General features: G+C 27.0%; 1 protein-coding gene across 3 annotated transcripts in view; it reads left to right on the top strand.

Moving 5' to 3' along the window:
• The first annotated feature begins 974 nt into the window (after positions 1-974).
• Positions 975-20,010, top strand: part of LOC107455316 (uncharacterized) — a 27,506-nt gene continuing 8,470 nt past the window's right edge. Inside the window, exons 1-8 of one of the 3 annotated variants that reach the window (XM_016072830.3) lie at positions 1,002-1,075; positions 1,197-1,316; positions 2,524-2,676; positions 5,445-5,681; positions 14,890-16,021; positions 17,788-17,875; positions 18,856-18,937; positions 19,100-19,170. In XM_016072830.3, coding sequence (XP_015928316.2) covers positions 5,605-5,681; positions 14,890-16,021; positions 17,788-17,875; positions 18,856-18,937; positions 19,100-19,170 — 1,450 coding nt within the window. In that variant the 5' untranslated portion in view covers positions 1,002-1,075; positions 1,197-1,316; positions 2,524-2,676; positions 5,445-5,604. The other 2 variants (XM_043040094.2, XM_071187965.1) reach the window with 2 other exon arrangements.

Raw genomic sequence — 20,010 nt, forward strand, 5'->3', positions numbered from 1 at the left:
TATAGTTTGCCAAGTTTTGAGTGTATAAGTTTTGAGTGCATATAAAATTAAAATTTAAAACAGAGCACAAAAAGAACTAATATTGAAAAGAACTATATTTAAATTAGCTTTATAGATTTTATTTCATATTTTAAAACCCTAAATATACAATTAAAACACAATTAAACTGAATAAATCTTCTATCTCCAAAAATAAAATTACTTCTTAAATCTCAAAAATAAAATATTGATGCTTAATTTTACGTTACTTCAATCTGATTTAGACACGGGTAAAAGTTCAAACTTTTGTGATTTTTGACTAATTTTTGATTTAAATTTATTATTAGAATAAAGCTATCAAATGGATGGTTGACAGTGTAAAGCTAAGCGCAGACTGTGCTAGGGGGTTAAAATTCATCGTAAGACTCCGGTGTTACTTCTTCCAACTGATTTTTAAGCCTAAGCTTGAAAAGACGCACCATCCAATATTACTATACTTGTAGTGTTTACAATAAAACACGTTCTTTCAATCTAACTTTCAACGAAACAAACAACAAATTAATTCGGAGGACTCTACAAGCTCTCTATGATGCTACCCAAAAAATAGCAAATGGTGCTATTTTACACAAATATAGCCAAATAAGGAATTACACTCAAAACATGGCTAACCATACACTTTATTTATGCTGTGATAATAATTTTGTTAAAATTGTTTTAGGCTCACGACCTTATTAGAATTTATAAATTACAGAAAACTCTTAAGAATGGTAAAATTACACGTAAATTCAAACACAAATCACAATAATAAAACTTCCTAGAATATTAAGCCTGTTCACATATCACCTCGTAAGCATAACATAAGCGGAGAGATACGTATAAATTTCTTCCAGTTTTAGGAAGCTTTTTATTATTTACATTCAGTCACAACCATCCATAAAACACCAAAAGACAATATTTAATGACGTCAGCTGTCAAACACGATGTATTATATTTTCTACTTGCAAACGTTTGTTAAAGCATAGTGGCAACGATATTGAAGGTAAACAAAAACAGTGTTCCTAGCTCATTTCGATTTGGACTTCTCGTGGATATATAAAGTAGATATATTTCCTACACCATTCTTCTTCGATTATTTTTTTTAATATATATGTTTGCTTTTTGTCAATCGTAAACATATTTTTAAGTTTGTTAAAACCTCTATATTTGGCATATATTTAGAACCGAAATAAACCTGGCGATATACGTGGATGGACGTTATTTAGGCAAAAGGGACGTAGATTTTGTTGATTGTCTAAAGGAAGACATCGAACGCTTTTATGAAAAGTTGCTGAATAATAAGTAAATTATCATTATTTTTTGAAAATCGTAGCGTTAATTTTCTAATATTTTGTTATAAATATTTATTTTTAATTAGTTCAAGATCTTAACAAATTTTTAGGGCATGGTGTTCTCATAGTTATCACATGATCTATTCTTGCCTTATTGTAATTTTTAGTGAATCAGATGTGAACTGAAATAAAATATTATTACTTGGCCTAATTAACATTTCTCATGCTTATTTTTTGTTTCCTTAAAGAATATGCTGAACGAGTCCAGAGTTTTTATAATTTTACCAAACTTTTTTATTCTTCCAAGTTTGTAACTTGAAATCACATCTTTGTGCTATTAATATTTTTAAATATTAGTCAGAAGCATTTATCACATTCGGAAAAAAACATTTATTACAACAAGAGAAGACCTACATTCAGGGACTGAGGATTAAAACAGCTCCACTTTTTTTTTTTTTGACACACATATAAATTACTAAGAATATAAAAATTTGTATATTTATACAAATCATCCATTTTAAACTACACAAAAATTTAAGCATGAAATAGATCACTTCAATTGGGAAGTTCAAATTTTAAATTGCAAAACAGAAGACACACAGATTCAAAGACAGATAAAAGATGTTTCTTTTTTACATGTTTTTATTGTGAAGATGCATCATTTATGCCGGGCTGTTCATGACAAAATATTTTATCACAGAGCAAAAGATTACTTTAAATTTAGGTAGCTTATTATTAATTTTTTTTTTTATTGAAATTTAATACTATTAAAGCTAGATTATTCTCTAGAGGAGTACCAAGTAGTTAGTATTTGATTAATTGAATAATTTGTTGATTAAATATTCAGCATTTAGTTACTATTCAATATATTTTTTTACAGCTTAAACATAAAATTAAAATAAATTTATATCACTGTTTTTCAGCTGGATAATTTCCCAATTCCCAAGTTGAATATTTTTTTTGAGTATCTAAAAAATATTTAGAATTCTAAATCTAAACTGAAACAGGAAAGTCAAATTTTTAGAAAGATAAAAAAAATACTAAAAATCTGAATTAAACGTAGAAGAAAGCGAAATTTTGTCCCACTTTTTATGATTAAATAAGTAAAAGACACACCAAATATAACCACTTCTCTAAAGGGTACATTAGAGTTTTTTTAATTGTTAGATTATTTAGTATTAACTTATAGCAATTAATAATGCTTTTTTTTCTTTCAGATCTGTGTTAGTTTTCCCCCCTTTTCTAAGCAGATACAGATATCTTGCTCACAAAACTGTAGATGATTTTTTTTTCCCTGAACTCTGCAGTTTTTCAATAGGTGTTGAGGATTCTAGACGTACTTTGGTAGGATCAACTGACTATATTTTAAAGTATGTTTTTGATTACCTTTCATTTATATGTTTCATTCTTTAAATTTCTTATCTTGGCTCTTAATTTTTTCAAAGTTTTATATTTCTTAACTATCTTGACTTACTAACATTGTTGGTGCTAGAGCATGTAATTTTACACCAAAAAATTATAATCATTTACAGCAAAGTGATTAAAAGTATTTGTAGTGTATGATTAATAGTAAGTACTATCGTTTTATGCTGAGAGATGGCAGTCAGTGATGTTTAATTACCTTGGAAATGATATGATGTATGTTCATCAGAGGTGTATGGGATCTGTTTGATAGCAGTCGACCATTTGGTCATTTCCCTATTTTGTTTGATGTGTTATTTGTAATAAAATTAATTAATTTTCTATTACAATGGTGTTTTTTCCATGATTCAAAAATATAATTTTTATTATTTTTTATAACTTTATTAAAAATATTTTATGTATTTTTTACTTTTATTTAAAACTGATAATACACTTTGGGAGCCAGTTTTGTCCCTGGCTGAAATCATATAAATATCCTCAGAAAATGCCTGTGTATTTTCCTGTGCCCAATTTATAGTTCAAATTTACTTTGGTGTTCTATAAATATAGTCAAACAACAGAATTGTAGAGGTGAGAAAAATCCATCCTAAGTGACAATGGATTGCATAAGCTTACAATTAATAATGATTGAAGCTTGTTAGAGGTCAGGCATTGAAATGTGTATGTTAGCATTTATTACATAGAATGTTTCACCAGCTTTTTGTTAGTAATAAAAGGTTTTTTTATAATTTTTATTAAAGTTGAATTTTATTTTAAAATGGCAGGAAAAAGGTATAGTACAAATTAAAAAAATTTCATGGGAACAGTTTCTGATTTAGAGAAACAATAATAAATCTTAAAAGTGTTAGCTATGTTATCAAGGATAGAATGCGATAAAAAAAGTTTTAACTACCAGTTTTAGATGATTTAAAACTTCATATCAGGATTCGCCAAAATAGACCCAATCCAAAAAAGCTCAGCAGGTTTTTTTTCATATTGTGCCCACTTGAAAGAAATCATCTTTATACCCATAGAGTAGGTTTTTTCACATTTTATCATTTCCAATCAGTTTTCTTTGCAATTATCAAACAAAATTGTTCTTGGAAGATATCAACTTATTGGTTGATAAATTTAACTGGTTAACTTTCTTTACAAAATTGTATGAACTAAAAAAATTTCAAAATCTGATGTTTTTTCCAAAGGAAATTTAAATGAATTAAATATGTGGTAAAAATAAAGTCTCAATAATTAAAAAATTATATATTTGTAAATTATAATACATTACTTATCTGTAAAACAAATTATGTGTAGTATGCATACACATTACACTAATCCAAATAAATTATTATATAATTTATTTAAATTGTAGACCCTTCAGATTTTATTTAAATAAATCAAAAGATATGTATGCAATATTTCAAAATGATTTTGATTGTACTTTTAGACAAATAATGTTTAAATACAATTTTCAGTTAAAAAACTTTATAGTAATAAGTATTTTAAAAGATAAGACCAAATTATCCCTATTTCATTTTTAGATTTCTATTATAGACTTTACCAGTTTCTTTCTACTGGAAAATTTGCATTTTTTTTTTTTTAAAAAAAAAACCTATGTTTAAAGATAAAGTTGGAATTTTGAACTCATAATTTGGAAGAACACCATGATTTAAAATCTGACTTGAAAGTAAAATATATCTTTTTTCACTGTTTTTCATATGACAGCTGGATGAGAAAGAATATTTTCATATTTTTGATTTATTCAGTTCCAACAATGGAATCGCTTTGGGGCTGAAAAGCAAAAAAAGAAACTTTTATATTTATATATTTCAATAAAAAATAAAGATATTTTAAAATTTTAGTTTATTGAAATTTTCATGACCCTTGAGTTTAATTATATATTTTGCATTTTAACTTTTAACTAGTACTAATTTTTTTTTATTTCATGTTTTTGAATCACTTTTGTTTGCTAGTATTTAATTGGTAAAAAAAAAATTTCATTATGAAAGAAAGGTTAAATTATGTAGTGAACATATAATGAAACTATGTATTAATGGAATGTGAATGCATATTGTCAATATTGGTTATTCATGATATGATTATTCGTTCATAATTATTATTTAAATTTAATGAGCATTTTTACATGTTCAGTAAAAAATTCAGTTGTATGCTTGGAATGATTATTTATATAAATGTTTAAAATTTATTACATCTTTTCATTCATTTCAAAAATAAAAAGTTATAATGATAAAAGTTGATAACATTTTGTACATTATTAGATATAATGAATTCAAATGTTGAAAAATAAAAATGAACACTCATGCGTTACAAAAAGATGTTAATTTCATGAATGTATATTTATAATTTAAAACTAATTGCATAACATAATATGCTTTAAATTTTACATAGAATCATTTCAGTATCTACCATCATGCGATCCATTATACATTTAGAAAGCCGTGAAATGACTAAATTTGTTGTTCTCATAACCATCTCTTTTATTAATTCTTTTTTTGGTAATAATCAAGCAAAATTTTTTCAGTATATCTTATTGTAAATAAGTATACATGTATGTAGAATATATTTTTTAAAAAAACCTACTTAACCCTTGGCAAAATTTGATATTTTTCATGATAGGAAACCCACAATAGGCTAACCGTGCTTTATATGCTTGTTTTAAGTGAAAACTGAAATTTAATTATAAATCTTATTCCTTGTTATATTTTCATTTTATTTTTAGGTGCTCTTTGCCATTTAAATGCATACATGAAAAGTTAATCTATGTGTCAGAAAATGAAGGGAAAGAGATAGATTGTGTTTGTTCTGCTCGCAAGAGATTTTGTTCGACAGTTTCTGAAGAGAAAAATTTATCTTTATCAGCTAAAAATCATTATGGAATCATGGAAAATGTAAAAAATAGTTTTAAAGATACTTCTTTTGAGTCTGAATCCTCTAAAGAATTTCAAGCTACATTAAGGTAAATTTTTAAAATATAAGTATGTCCAGTGACTTACTCTTGTGACCAAAGTTTGTGATTTTTTAAAAAAAATCAAAAAAGTCAGATTTTTTTGATTTAAATCAGATTTTTTTTTATTTTTATTCAAATACACTGATAAATTAATTATTTTTACTTACTTTATTATACTTAATTATTTTTATTACTAATTACTTTTTTAATTATAATACTTTTATAATTAAAAAAAAACTTTTTAAATGTTTAATAAAAATTAAATCAAATTAGAACAATATTATAACAATATTTTAGAAGATCTAACTACCTAAAGCAATTTTTCATCATAATACATAGCTTTGAATGCTTAGTAACCATTTTGAAATAAATGCATGATTGAAATTTAAAGACTAGATGAAATAGAGAATTTAATGAATACTTTAACTATTCAAACAAAGTTTCAATTAGCAAACCATAATTTTAATTTGAAATTGTGATTTCTTTCTCTTGATTTTTAAAAAGACAAAATAAATATAACAGATTGTGTTTATAAATGCAGTCATTCATCAAAAAATAAATAAATTTTTTAACTATATATTTTTATAGTAAAACATTCATTTTTAGTCCCATATCAAAATAGCTAAGTTAAGCTGAAAAAAATTTTTAAAAATCTATGTACTCATTGGAATTTTTTTTCACGAAATTTCTTTATAAAAAATCTGTAATGAAATAGAAAGTCTGACAAAGATACTGTAAACATGCACCCTGTTACCAGTTAATATCCCTACTGCTTTAAATAGACTTTGAAAGAATTTGATGATGAAGAATGACACTATATCAGGAAAAAAATATCTGAATTTATCAGCATTTTTTCTTCTTCTATTTTTGACATATTAGGGTAATTTCTTTTTAATATAACCTCAAGCTTTAGAAATATTCATTTTCCACCAATAAAATATAATGTAGAAAAAAATCATGTTTATTAATTACTTTCTACAGCTATGCAAGTCTATATTAAGACATCATGGAATGTTTACTTTAATCTGTATTTTCAATTTCAAGTATCAAAAGATTTTTAAAACTGTAATTTCAAATGTGTTGGAATTTATCACACATCAAGAAAGAAAATAATTTTGTCAACTGAAATTAATTAATGCAGCACTTCATTTAAAATAAATTTTATAACTAAGAAAAGAAAAGAAATGTATCAATAATTTAAAACACTGTTTTTTTAACTTTTCAAATCAATATATATATAAAAAAATCAGTTGATTTAAATTAATGATTTTTTTTAAGAAATCATTTGATTTAAATCAACAAACCCTGCTTGTGACCACAAGAGAAAGTTTTTATAAATATGTCTTCTGATTTATATCAAAATATATTTTGAAGCAAGTTGATAATTATTAATGAAAAATTCTTATGTTTTACATAATAAAACACATCTAACTTTCAACAAAAGATCTTTTGTTTTTCATGGCAATAACTTTTACTTAATCACTTTTTTGCTACTCTTGTGACCACTGAGAAAGATAGCTTAAAAAAAGAAAAATTTGGAGTATAAATCCTATTAATTGCATTGGAATAAAAAAATTTTGATTAATATTAAAAAAGAAGAATTAATAAAGTTATTTGAATATAAATTAATGAATTACTATTTATTTTGTAAAGCACTTAAGTGTTACTCTTGTGAGAATTTGCCCAAAATGAATTAGAAAACTAATAAAATGTGTTTTAATAAATTTTTTTTGCAGAAAATTTTTTATATTAAGTGTAAGATTACATGTAAATTTTATAAAAACACTTGTAAGAGTCTATAAAATCATTGAAAATTTATCTTTGTGTTAGCATTTCTGTTAACAAATTTAATATCTTTTGTACCAAGCTAGGTACTAACCAGGCTCAAATTTGTAAATGCCTTTAATCTTTGTTTGGTACCAAGCATCTTGTTCAATATTCATTTAATGTGTTTGTTATAATGCCAGGAATTTTTTTTGCCATTATACGTTGCAATGACCCATTGGCCACAGTATAGATTTTCATTCTTTGCTTCTAAGCAAATTAAAGCTTATTACCATCATCATTAACCTCAGTTGTTTTAGTGCCATTTTCTATTTAAAAATTATGCTCATTGCAGGATTAATGTTGTGGATATGACTTGTATTTAATGATCGAATAATTTATGGCTTCCATAAAGTGACTTTTTTTTTCTGCTTTTACACTTTCTGTTTTCTCCCTTAGTAATGTTACATGTTAGTTTCTTATGCTGCTTTTAATTTCTTCTCCTGTCACATAAATAATGTCTACTTACATTTCTCCGTACGTATGATTTACAAATTCCGAAGCATTTATAACAATAAATTTCTTTGGCACGTGCCTCGTTCTAAACAAATCGTTTCACCACTGCACAAATTTCATCCACAGCTCCTTTTTTACGACACTTTGAAAAAATGTCCAAAAATATATTTCAATTTTTAGTGGATAAGTTGGCAAAATTGTACTTTTGTTAGAAACAAAACCAAATTTTTTTGTTCTCTAACACAGCCATCCAAAAAAATAGACACATTTTTGACAGAAAATGAGCTTTCTTAAAAATGCTTTCGTTGTGTAAAAATGCATTAATAGAAAATTTATTTTGTGTTATATTATCTGAATTTATAGCATATGAATTTACTTTGTTAACACCATACTATACGCAGGGATATGATTATTCCGCGGATTTCCGCTTTCTTTCTTTTTTTTTCTTCAGATTTTTCCGTTTTCCCCTCAAATTGCCGCGAAAAAATTTGTTTTTTTTTTTTTTTTTTTTGACAAGTTAAAATATTTTATGAGGAATCTAATTTTCCTCGGAGCGAGATTATTAAAGTCTCTCCCCCTGAAGTTTCTCTAAGAATCATTTAACTGGTTGATCTTTATACAGGGATGAAATTTTTTCACTTTTGTTTCTTTTTATAAAAAACTCTGATTCTCTAAGAGTTTCTTTTTTTTTTTTTTTTTAAATCCTAGCTTCATTTTTGTCAGCAAATTAAAAAAAATGAAAGTGAATTTCCTTTATTAGTACTTTAGAAAGAAATATTCCATCTTAATTAAGCAACTTTTCGAATAGAAATCGAAATCAAATTCTCTTCCGCATGTCTTCTTAATTTAGTTCTTCTCCAGCTTGGATCATAGCTAATTAGCTCATTAAAACCAAATCTCGCGTGCTACGTATGATTTTAGATTTAAAAAAGCATATATATATCTTTCTTTCGTTACTGTTTATTGTATTATAANAAAAACAATACAAACAAGCCTTTTAGAAATCCCAAGTTCAGACTCTGCGAATATCTCGATTCCTATTCACGCAATTTTAATATCAATCATAGATTTTCGTATTTACCTGATTTAAAAGCTACGCATTGCGATTCTTATTTACGCTAATTAAATATCGTACATTATGATTCGTATTCACGAGTTTTAAAAATCCAATATCCTGTTTTGTATTTATGCATTTTTAAAATCGCTATTTTATTATCAAACAATGATTCTCGTATTTACCTGGTTTAAAAATTTAACATTGCCATTCTTATTCAAGCGATTTAAATATCGTACATTGTGATTCTTATTTAAGAGATTTAAAAATCCAAAATCGCAATTTGTATTTACGCGCTTTTAAAACCCTATATAGCAATTCGTATTCATGCGAGCTTAAAATCCAATGTTGTGATTCCTTTTTTCAGTTGTAATATCACGGGATTTAAAAATTGCGCATCATGGTTTGTATTTTTGCATTTTTTAAATTCGATGTAAAGTTTCATATTCATGTGATTTAAAAGCCTCATATCGGGGTTTATAATCACATGGTTTATAAGTTTAAAAATCACACTTTTTTTGTCAAATGTTTGGATATATGTATTTGTATCCAAACATTTATATATATATATATATTTACATATATATATATCCTCTTTTTTACTTTCTGACTACTCTCATCCCTGCATACGGCTGTTGTAAAAACTGTAATTTGTAGATTTCTAACCAATGTGTAGATTGGATTTCATCCTGTTATAGGCAAGTAAAATTTTCTGCAAGATTACCATATAAAGATAAGCTCAAGTGATGTTAGGGATTAAAATTTGTTGTAAGACTTCCAAGTAACTGCTTGTGATTTATTTTTACGTGTTAGCTTGAAAATCCATGCCACCTAATATTATATTTGTAGTGTTTGTAGTGCTCAAGGGGGTGACCTCAAAGATGCTAATTAGTGTGTGCAAACGATATTTTAAGTCACGATACGAAATCAGACACAAAAACTTACTTTCTCAGAATAAACATTCCTTTTTTTTTCCATCCTTTTCATTTCTAACCCCCAATATATTTAGGGGGTAGCCTCAGTCCGAGAAATATGGTCTCCATAGTTTGGGCACCTTAATGTTAATTTTATTCTGCGTATTTTGCCATGCTTAAGAGCTTATAATACGAATGGGAAAATCTTGTACACAATTATAAAATTTGTTTATCCAAAGATAAATCTAAGCAAAAAATAAATTCTAGTAAATATTAACATTAGTGTTTCCAAACTTTGGAGCTCTCTACTGACCAAACACTGTGGACCATATTTTTTCTAGATTTCGGCTACACTCTATAATTTGGGAGTCAGAAATCCAAATCCATGAAAAATTTTATGTTTATTCAGATATTGAGTTCTAGAATGTGAAGGTCCGATCATTAGATCTAAAGTTATTCTGGATGAATCGTTTTTTCTTTTTTTCGCACTGTACATCAATGTTATCTATCTATGATGTCTCAGAAAAAATTTGACTCGCAGATTAAAAAAGTTATGAAATATGTCTAGAAGGATTATTGTTTTAATTAAATTTATGTGGAGATAAGAGATTTAAGCTTTATAAGCTAATTTTCAACAGGTAAAATAAGATATGCTGTTTGAGCTTTCAATATATTTAAATTAAAGTATGAAAGCTAGGGTGTATATAGTTTGATAAGTTGGCAAGCAAGGGTCTTTGCCCCTCAATTTTTCAAAAAAAAAAAAAAAAAACAAAAAAAAAAACACCAGGCATGTNAAAAAAAAAAAAAAAAAAAAAAAAAAAAAAACTTCATAAAATGATAAAAATTAAGTATGATAGAAAAAGAATAACGGGTGGTTTTTACTTCTATAAATTAGGACAGCCATCAGAAGAATGTACTTTTTGTCTCTTTATAGGTTTCAAAATTTTGGAAAGTTCTTTTATTTTGTTAAAACTATTTTTTTTTTCTCAATACATGCAGGATCTGGCAAAAAGACCTCCGGTATTCGTAGAAGGCACAATGTGAGTTATAATACGATGATAGAGGAGGCATCAATTTATGGTGGCAGACACACCATTTTTATTCATCCCAATGTTTTAGCTCAGTTTGCATCATGCGCTGGTTGCAAAGGAGTGTATTCATTGCAAGGACGCCATACCGCGGGTGAAACTTTTCGTGCAAATTTCTCTTTCACCTCCACAACTCCAAACCTAGAGTAAGCCATGTGTCAAGTACTGAAATTAAATTCTTAAACTATCCAAATAAAATTAAATTATGAGATGACAACTTAGGATTAAACATTGAAGGAGTTCTCTTTCAATAATTTGTTTGGATTTTGATTTCTCAATTTTTTTCTTTCTGCAATTGAAACTTAATGGCTTACTCTAAATTTGCCTGAACTCATTTTTTCTATATTTTAAGTTAGTTATGGAGGTGAAAAACAATTTGTGACGTAAAATTTCTCTCATGGTAATGGCATCCTCCGTGGTTCTGCAATTACTACGATGAGCATTACTCATTTGGTTAGGGCTTGGTTGTCATAGTTTTGCTCTCGATAGTAATACTATATAAGTTTTGATATCAAACTTTAGAGCAACAGGGTCTACACTAGAAAGAAAATTGCCTGGAGAATCGTAACAATGCTTTCAACAGTTTCCAAAGTATTCAACAGTTTAACATGCATTTGCTCTGGGATAATCTGATAAGAGTCTGCAAAAAATCCTGCACAAAAATTTTTACATGCACCCATGCAAAATATTGGTTACCCAAGCATTTTGTATGAAATAGAGATTGTACGATGTATGCAGATTGATGATGTATACAGATTTTGAAACTCTCAGAACTGTGTTTGCAAATATTCTTCAGAGCATCCCTCCTAGCAGTTTTGCTTTTGCCTGTTTAGGCACACTTCCACTTGTCAGATACTATTAAAAAAAAAATAAAAAAATTTCCATTACTGGATAGCACAAAAACCTGAGAAACTTTACAAGCAACCATTTCACAACCATAGAGGGATTGTGTGGTCCGTGTTTTTGAAGAAGATGGGATAACAGTAAATTTGAATCTCTACTGTGACATAATCTAGAGCTTTCTCCGACCTCAGTTAAACCAGTTTGTTTGGCTGTCATAGACCGGAAAAAGTGTTGTTCCAGCAAGAGGGAACCACAGCTCAAAATTTGCTTCGCTAGCAATTTTGGGGCACTTGTTTTTTGGGCATCTTGTCTCTTTCCAAGCCGACATGACTTGACCCCCAATGTCACTCAATTTATGACCTTGTGATTTCTTTACTTGATACTTAAAGATTCAAACTATACAAACATTGCCCCGCAATCCTACAAGTACTTAGACAAGTATCATCGAGGCAGTGGTTGCCATCCCTCTGGAAATGACACAACAAACTATGCACAACTTCTGGGAAAGGCTTCGTCAATGTGTCAACAATAGAGGACGCCGTTTATTCATCATAGTTAAGGCTGCAGACCTGCCGCAACGTGAATTTCCGGGATGATTTCCGCTAAATTGTCCTTTTTTTTTCTAAAATCCTTGAATTTCTCAATATGTTTCGATTTTTAAAAAAATGCTTGCTTAAAATTAGAATTTTTGTTTTCATTTTTTAATTTAAAGGTGTAAAATTAATTAGACATTTAGGGGAGTAAATCAATAACTAAAGAGTGAGAATGAATAGAAAAATGACCAGAAAATAGTTCAGAGATAAGAAATCCCAATCTTGTTAAGTAGTGAATGATTAGGATTACCTTCCTAAAGTCAGTAAGAATACAAAGAAATGGGAATCACAAAAAAAAAAAAATTATAAATCAAATCTTTGAGTGAGAAATTGTTATACAGGGTATTGCACAGGGCAATGAAATTTCTGCTGCCTTTGTACGTATCTAGACAAATTTTCCTGGGCTTCTTCTTGTGATTTCTTTTAGAGGGGCCTCAAGCTTTTTCAAATCATAACGCTATCCAAAAATTGGCCAAAGTGGCAATTCGATGTTTGTCGGTGCCTACAAGCAGCGTGGAAGCAGAAAGATCTTTTTCAAAGTATATAAATGTATTAAGTGATGAACGACGTAACATAAATTAGAATAATCCGACAATGTTCAATAATTTATACCAAAATTCTGTTCATTTAACTAAAGATATTAATATTGCCTGAAATTAAAAGAAATACTTTTGTTAGGGTTAGGTATTTTTTAAGCTTTTGTTTTATTATTTGCACAATTTCTGTATTTATAATCTGCGTAATTTTCCACAAATTTTGGGTCTTTTTTCCCGTGACAAACAGAAATAAAAGTATTTCTCTGTATCATTCTTTCTTTATTTATTTTTTTTTTCCTTTTCTTTTGTAACTGCATTTTGAAATACGAAACAAACTATCTTATGTCTTAAAAAAAATTTTTTTATTCATACGCAATAAGATGCATAAATAATTTTTTGTGAAACAAAAGATGAATGGTGATTAAGTTTTAAAATGTTAAATTAAGGGTCAATTCACAAGTTAATTTTCTCGAAAAAAATTATGTGCTTTTGAAATAATTAATTAAATTGCAACTTAAAGTCAAAATATACTAAATATGTATCTTTATAAAATATATGTGTTCAGAGTCTATATAAAACATTTTTATATTCATTAATATAATGAATCCTTCTTACTGTAGTTTTATTTTATGGTTTAATTTGTAATTTTGAAAACTTGTTCTTGAAGTTTTATGTTACTGCATTAATTTCAACTTTTTCTCAAAAACTACTATTAAATGTCCATATTATTGGCTCCTATTAAAAATTATGTGAAATTAACAACTAAGTTGAATTAGAAATATGAACTATATGAAATATATATTTCTGGTTTAATTTGTTCATCAATAATTAGAAATAGTTTTCTTACAATAACGTAAGGAAATAAAATTATCAATTAGGACAGTTTTGATAGCACTCCAGTAAATAATTTTAATAAATCTCTATTGAAATGTAATGATCGTCTTTGACAGTTTTGGTCATGGCAATGGGTTCTGTGTGAAGTTTTTACATAATATCTTACTAGTTTGTACTAATGAAAAGAAAAATGAGAAAATTTCTAAAATTCAAAGTAATAAAAGTTAATGGTAACAAACTCATTAAACTGATGCTGCAATTGCAATTTTGTTAACAAATGTTTTATCTGAGTAATAGTTATATTTTAAGGTTAATGGATTTTTTTATTTTCGAATTTTTTTGTTTTGATTAATTTACATCAAATGTTTTTTTATTTTTTGTTATCTACACAAATAAAAAAATTTGAGTTTAATTTTAAATTTTGATGTTTTTAGTAGAATAATATATATTAGAACACGTAAATCTAGATACTTACATTTAAATAGCCATTTTTTAACGCATCTGATTTGTATGATTTCATTGTACATACACGTATTATCACCAATCTTTTTTTAATTATTGCCATGAATTTCTCCATTTTAATTAATTTTTTTATATGGTAATGACTTGTAAAGTGTGAAAAAGGTGGACTATGAAATCTTTTCGATGTATATATTTCATGTATTGATGAGAAAAAATTTATTAGACAAAAAAAATTTCTCTCTCTTTAAATTTTATAGATGTTCTTTTTTGCATAAAAATAAGCCTTTTATTTGTTAATTTTCTATGTCAAAAAACAAAAAAATTAAGCACTAAAAAAAATTGAGAAAAAATATTTTGAATAATTTCTTCTTTCAGTAATCACATGTCTGTAATGAGGAAAAATATTATTGATCTGGCTTTCTTAATAATTTCTATGTAGCTTAATTAAGTATAAACATGTGTGTAATGTTTTAAAAAAATACTCCCCTAGAAATGTTGTTCTCAATGCTTTCTCTATTATTATATCTGAATGTATATTTTGTTTTCTTATGGAAATTATGTATCCTTGTCTAGATTAGTTAGAACATGTTTAACATTTTTTCCCTCTCTATAGAGATCGTCGGAAGAGGCCAGATAAACAACTTTATGTACCTAGAGCTCTCAGGACTAAAAAAGACTGTTCAGTTTCTGAAAATATAAAAGATGGAAGTGGTGTTTCATTAGAAAGTAGTTTTAATGATGTACCTTGTGAAGGTACTAAAACTGAAAGTGTGTCTGATATAAATCGCTGCCAATCCCTAAGAACTAAAAGAAATAGTTCAGGATGTATAAAAGAAGAACTTTGTGATGTAGAGATTAATTTTCATGATGTACTTTTTAAAGGTGTTAAAACTAAAAGTACCAAAAAAAATCAGCACTCACTTGTAAGAACTGAAAGAAAAAATTTAGTCTCTAAAAAAAATGAATTGAGTTTGGAACCTTGTGCTTCAGAAAGTATTTTTCAAGATGTACCATTTCAGGATGCTGAAAGTCAAAGCGCATCTAATGAAAATTGTAGCTCAACACTCGCAACCAAAAAAGATGGTTCAGTTTTTGTTCAAGATGAAGTTAATGACTCAGTAAACATTTCCAATGTTTCCTCTAGCGATACTGTAAATAGCTTCGAATCAACTTGTTACCCGCCAAACGACAAGAATTTGGTTCCTGAGCATATTAATGCCGTAGAAGAAGATATATGCTCTTCCAAAATGCCTAGTGAAACTTTCAACTCTTCCATATTTGTGCCTGATTTTAAAATAAATTCTGAGAATGCAAACATTATTGAAAAAGAAGATGGTATCCACTCTTTTAAAGATCAGAATAATGCTGCAAATTACAGTAAAGAAAATTTTATTTCATGTTATCAACCACTCAAAGAGAGAGATGAGGATAGCAAAATATTATCTGAATGTAAAAATAAAATCTATGAATCTGAGCCAAAAGAATTAACCGTAAAACAAGTTCTTCATGATATTTCTCCTGATATATTGCTAGTAAATGAAGAAATGAGTCAAGAGAATGGTGATATTAATCTTAACTCATATATTTCTAATACCGTTAATATTTCTGATAATAATCAGTTTTGTGATGGTGAAAGCTTTGATAATGCTAAAAAAAATTGTGATAAACCTACACCGGATGAAGATTCTTGGGAAACAATGTTTAATGATGATGGAGAATGTTTAGATCCAGAATTTGCAAAAGAGGTAAGTTTTATTGTGAAAATTGTTTTGCCTGCATGTGCTGACACGCACAAAATTCTAGAAAAGCGCTCTTAACTGACCATGAAGGAAACTTTTTTAGATGATGCAGTTCAACAATTTTGCAGTTTAAGAAACTTTAAAATGTTTAATATTGTAATGTCCAAAAGAAAGTTTTTTTCAATCATTTTTAATATAAGATGTATGTGTGTTTTTAACAATTTTCTTCTAAAATCTTTTGATTTACTAGCTTTTTTGTGCTAAATGAACAAAGCTGATTTTATCACTTGTATAATTTATTTTGAACATATTTAGTTATATTATGTACTTTATTGTCAAATTCTGATTGGGACACGAAATGATCTTTTTGACTGCAGCCATTATCTTCAAATTTCTGGATTAAATCTCGTTCATTAAGTATATTTGTTTCTGTTTTTTTTTCAGTATCCATCCATGTCGTAAAATTTAAAAATTATAGATATTTGCTGCTATATTTTTCATAAAATGATTAATTTGAATTTAAGTGACTATTTATCTGCTAAAAACAAATAAAATGTATATTTCATTTTCCTACTTATTATTAATTTAGATATCTAAAGTTAAATTTTTATTTCCTTTTTTTAATTTTAACTAAGACCATTGTAATAAAAAATATCCTCCATTGTCCATGGGGCCATTGTCCAGTAACAGCAATCGGGCACTCATGTGTTTAAAAAAATCACTATTCACTCTTTTACATATACAAAAATCACTATTCATTCTTTTCAAAACTTGTACATTTTGATCAAACAAATAGGTATTAGTTTCTTCATCAATTTCTCATCATTGTTTTTAAATATCTACATTTTAAAAGTAAATATGGATTTTCAACAGCCAATACTTTGGTAGTTCACTGAAATTAACAATCTATTTATTTCAAAATTTTAATCTTAAATAATAAAATTATGAGAATCAAATTGCTATTTTTTTTTCTCTTCCTTTTTTAAGAGTTTATTTTTTGTGTTTCTGTTGTGTTTATCTTTATGTAAATTCTTCATTATTATCTACTTAGCTTTGATTTAGATCAGTGAAATCAGATATTCTTTCTAATTCAGCAATTATCATTATCTTTTATGCAGTGTTTAGTGATAAATATTAGCTTGCTTATGAGAACCATGTGCAGTTAGATTAAAAAAGGAAAGGTTAGATTAAGAAAGATTAAAGTTTTTTAAATCTTTAATTAAAAAAAAAAATGCTATGTAAAATTGTATTGACTGTCACAAATTGTAAAGTCAATAAATGTGTGACTTTACATGATAGCAACAATATTTTTTTTTGTATACTTTCACTGTTTCTTTAATATAATACTTTAAGCCATAGTAGGTAAAGTTAAGCATGCAACTTTTTATTAGAAAATACTTATTGAAAAATTAGAAAATACTTATTATGTAATTTTAAAATAAAATTCAATAGCAGTAAATTAAAACAATAAACAGCTACAACAATAAATGTTTCTAAACCAATTTTTTTCCTTTAAGTTGTATATTTTTAAGGTTATTAAGATGTTGCCTGAATATTAACACTGTTTTAATTAAGTCATTATTAATCAATTTTTAAAAAATTTTAGTCACTTTTTTGTTGCGTTTTCTTCAATGACCTGCTCTGAGCTCTGTGATAATTTTGTGTCACTAATACAACTGTTAATATAATTCTTCATTATTTAAAGTATCAATTATCAGGAAATTTTATATAATTTATTCATTTCTCTTGACAAACCTATTTGTATTTTTCAGTTGTGCAAAGTTACTGGTCGTATGCAAATTCATGTGGCAAAAAATAACTACAGTGATTACACCCCAATCTCTGACACAAGTTCAAATGGTAAGCTCTTTTAAAATTATAAAAATTTTAATGCAAATTTTTTTCTTGACTTTGATGATATTATTTGTTCTGTTGCAAAACTTGGTAAATGTCTTATATATATGCTTGTGAACTTTAGCAATTGTACTGTTATGCATTTTCAAGTAAAAAAGAGGAAAAAAAAGTTTTTGCATCTTTGTTTCTGCTCTAGGAATTATTAAATTAATGTGGTATCTATAAACAAGCTAAAATAGTTAAATGCTTTCTAATTTTACAATCACTTTTTAATTTTTTAAACATGGTTCAAATACTCAAGGTAGAATAGATTGTAGTATAAAGCTGTGAATTTTAAGATTCCCCCTCCCCTGTGTTTGACGCATTGGTTGTTTTTAAAAAAAAAATTTATCATTTTCTAAAATTCAATTGGTATTAGTTTAATTTTAATATTCATTCCTTATTTGTTTTCATTTTTTTAATACTTTGTTCACTTTTCAAAAACTATACATCTTTACTTGTTTTCTAAATTAGAATTAATGTCTTTAGGTTTAAATTGCTGGAGTTACAGAAAAATTTATATATTTTTATTTCACATTAAAAAAAAATTTTTTTTTTTACTGATTTAGCAGAAATAAGATAGACCTTTTAAACCCTTCTTAATGTTAGCTATAAAAAAATTTATTAAGTTGTTGTGTGACTTAATTATAGTTGTTGTGACTTAAGAAGTTAAATAGTGCTAAATAAATAAATGTAAGAAAATAACCTGAAGATAATAGTGACAAAATAAAATCCTCCTCTGATAATGAATATTTTCTGAAAGATTGTTATCAAGGGTGTACTTTATAAATAATGTTTTCATTTAGCATTTTTAAGGAGTTCATTTGCGAAACTCATTAACATTTAATTCCAGTGGTAAATTTATATTAAATAGTCTCAAAAAGTAAAAAGTGTTTTAAGTTATGGGAAAAATCTTTATTATTAAGTAATATTTTGATTGTTTTTAGAATATGATTGCGTTGTAGAGCTGTATGCATTTCCTGTTGAGTTTAAGACACAAGATTTAGTTTCATCTCTATCCATATTTCAGTGAGTAGATTTTTTGTATCAATTTCTACAATTTTATATGAGAAAGTAACAGTCACATTATTCCAAAACTAATTACATTTAGCTATCATATTATGAATGTTGACCTTAGTATAAAAAAAAGACATTAACATTGAGACAATATGTAAATTGTTTATCTTTCAGACAAAATGCATATTCAATTAAATGGGTTGATGACTGTCATGCTTTAGCTATTTTTAACAGTCCTACTTTAGGTGAGTTGATTGTTTTCAGTTTCCAAGTATTGTAATTTCTTATTTAATTTAATTAAATTAAAACTTCTTTATATTGCTTTTTATCTTTATAAATTATTTCAAATAATAATTTGCTTTAGATCATGATCTGATTTCATAACCTCTGATATCAGAACTTTGCATTTTTACTTAGTCTATGTATTAGATATTTATTTTGGAGTATTAGATAAATTTTATAAATTTAACCTAGGATATTTGAAGCTAGGATGTGTAATCTACTCTATGAATTGAAGATGTATATTTTATTGGTTGATATCATTATTTATAGTATTATTTATCTAGTAATTTTTTAAGACTAATGAGCAGTTCCCATTTGAATCAAAACTGCAAGTACAGTGTAACGTCCCATATCCGGACGTCCCTTTCCCGGAAGGGTCGATTTCCCGGACACTTTTTAACAATCAAAATAAACAAGCATCTCTCCATCTTCCCCTTTCCTAAAAAAAAAATAAAAAGATCTTTTGACAATTTTTCTCTTTTTCTAGCTTGCACTGAACCTCTGATTTATGCATCGAACCCATAAATCACCAGAAAGGGGAAGTAAAGATCTATCAAGACCATTGAGTGACAGTTAGTGAGGTTCCTCCCTTGGAATGTAGGAAAAAGAGGGAGATTTGTTTTCAAAAGACCGCAACTGAGTCCCCTCCCCCTTCCTTTCCCATGCAGGTGGCTAGTAAAAGAGGCATTTCCTGGAACCTTTTTATTGAAAGAAGAAATACTGTGGAAAAGGGTAAACAGGGCAAGCGTTAAGGTGGGGGGGGAGTCAGAATGGAAAATTTGAATAGGTCTAAAAGGATACAC

The sequence above is a fragment of the Parasteatoda tepidariorum genome, chromosome X1 (assembly GCF_043381705.1).
Source record: "Parasteatoda tepidariorum isolate YZ-2023 chromosome X1, CAS_Ptep_4.0, whole genome shotgun sequence".
NCBI classification, from domain to species: Eukaryota; Metazoa; Arthropoda; class Arachnida; order Araneae; family Theridiidae; genus Parasteatoda; species Parasteatoda tepidariorum.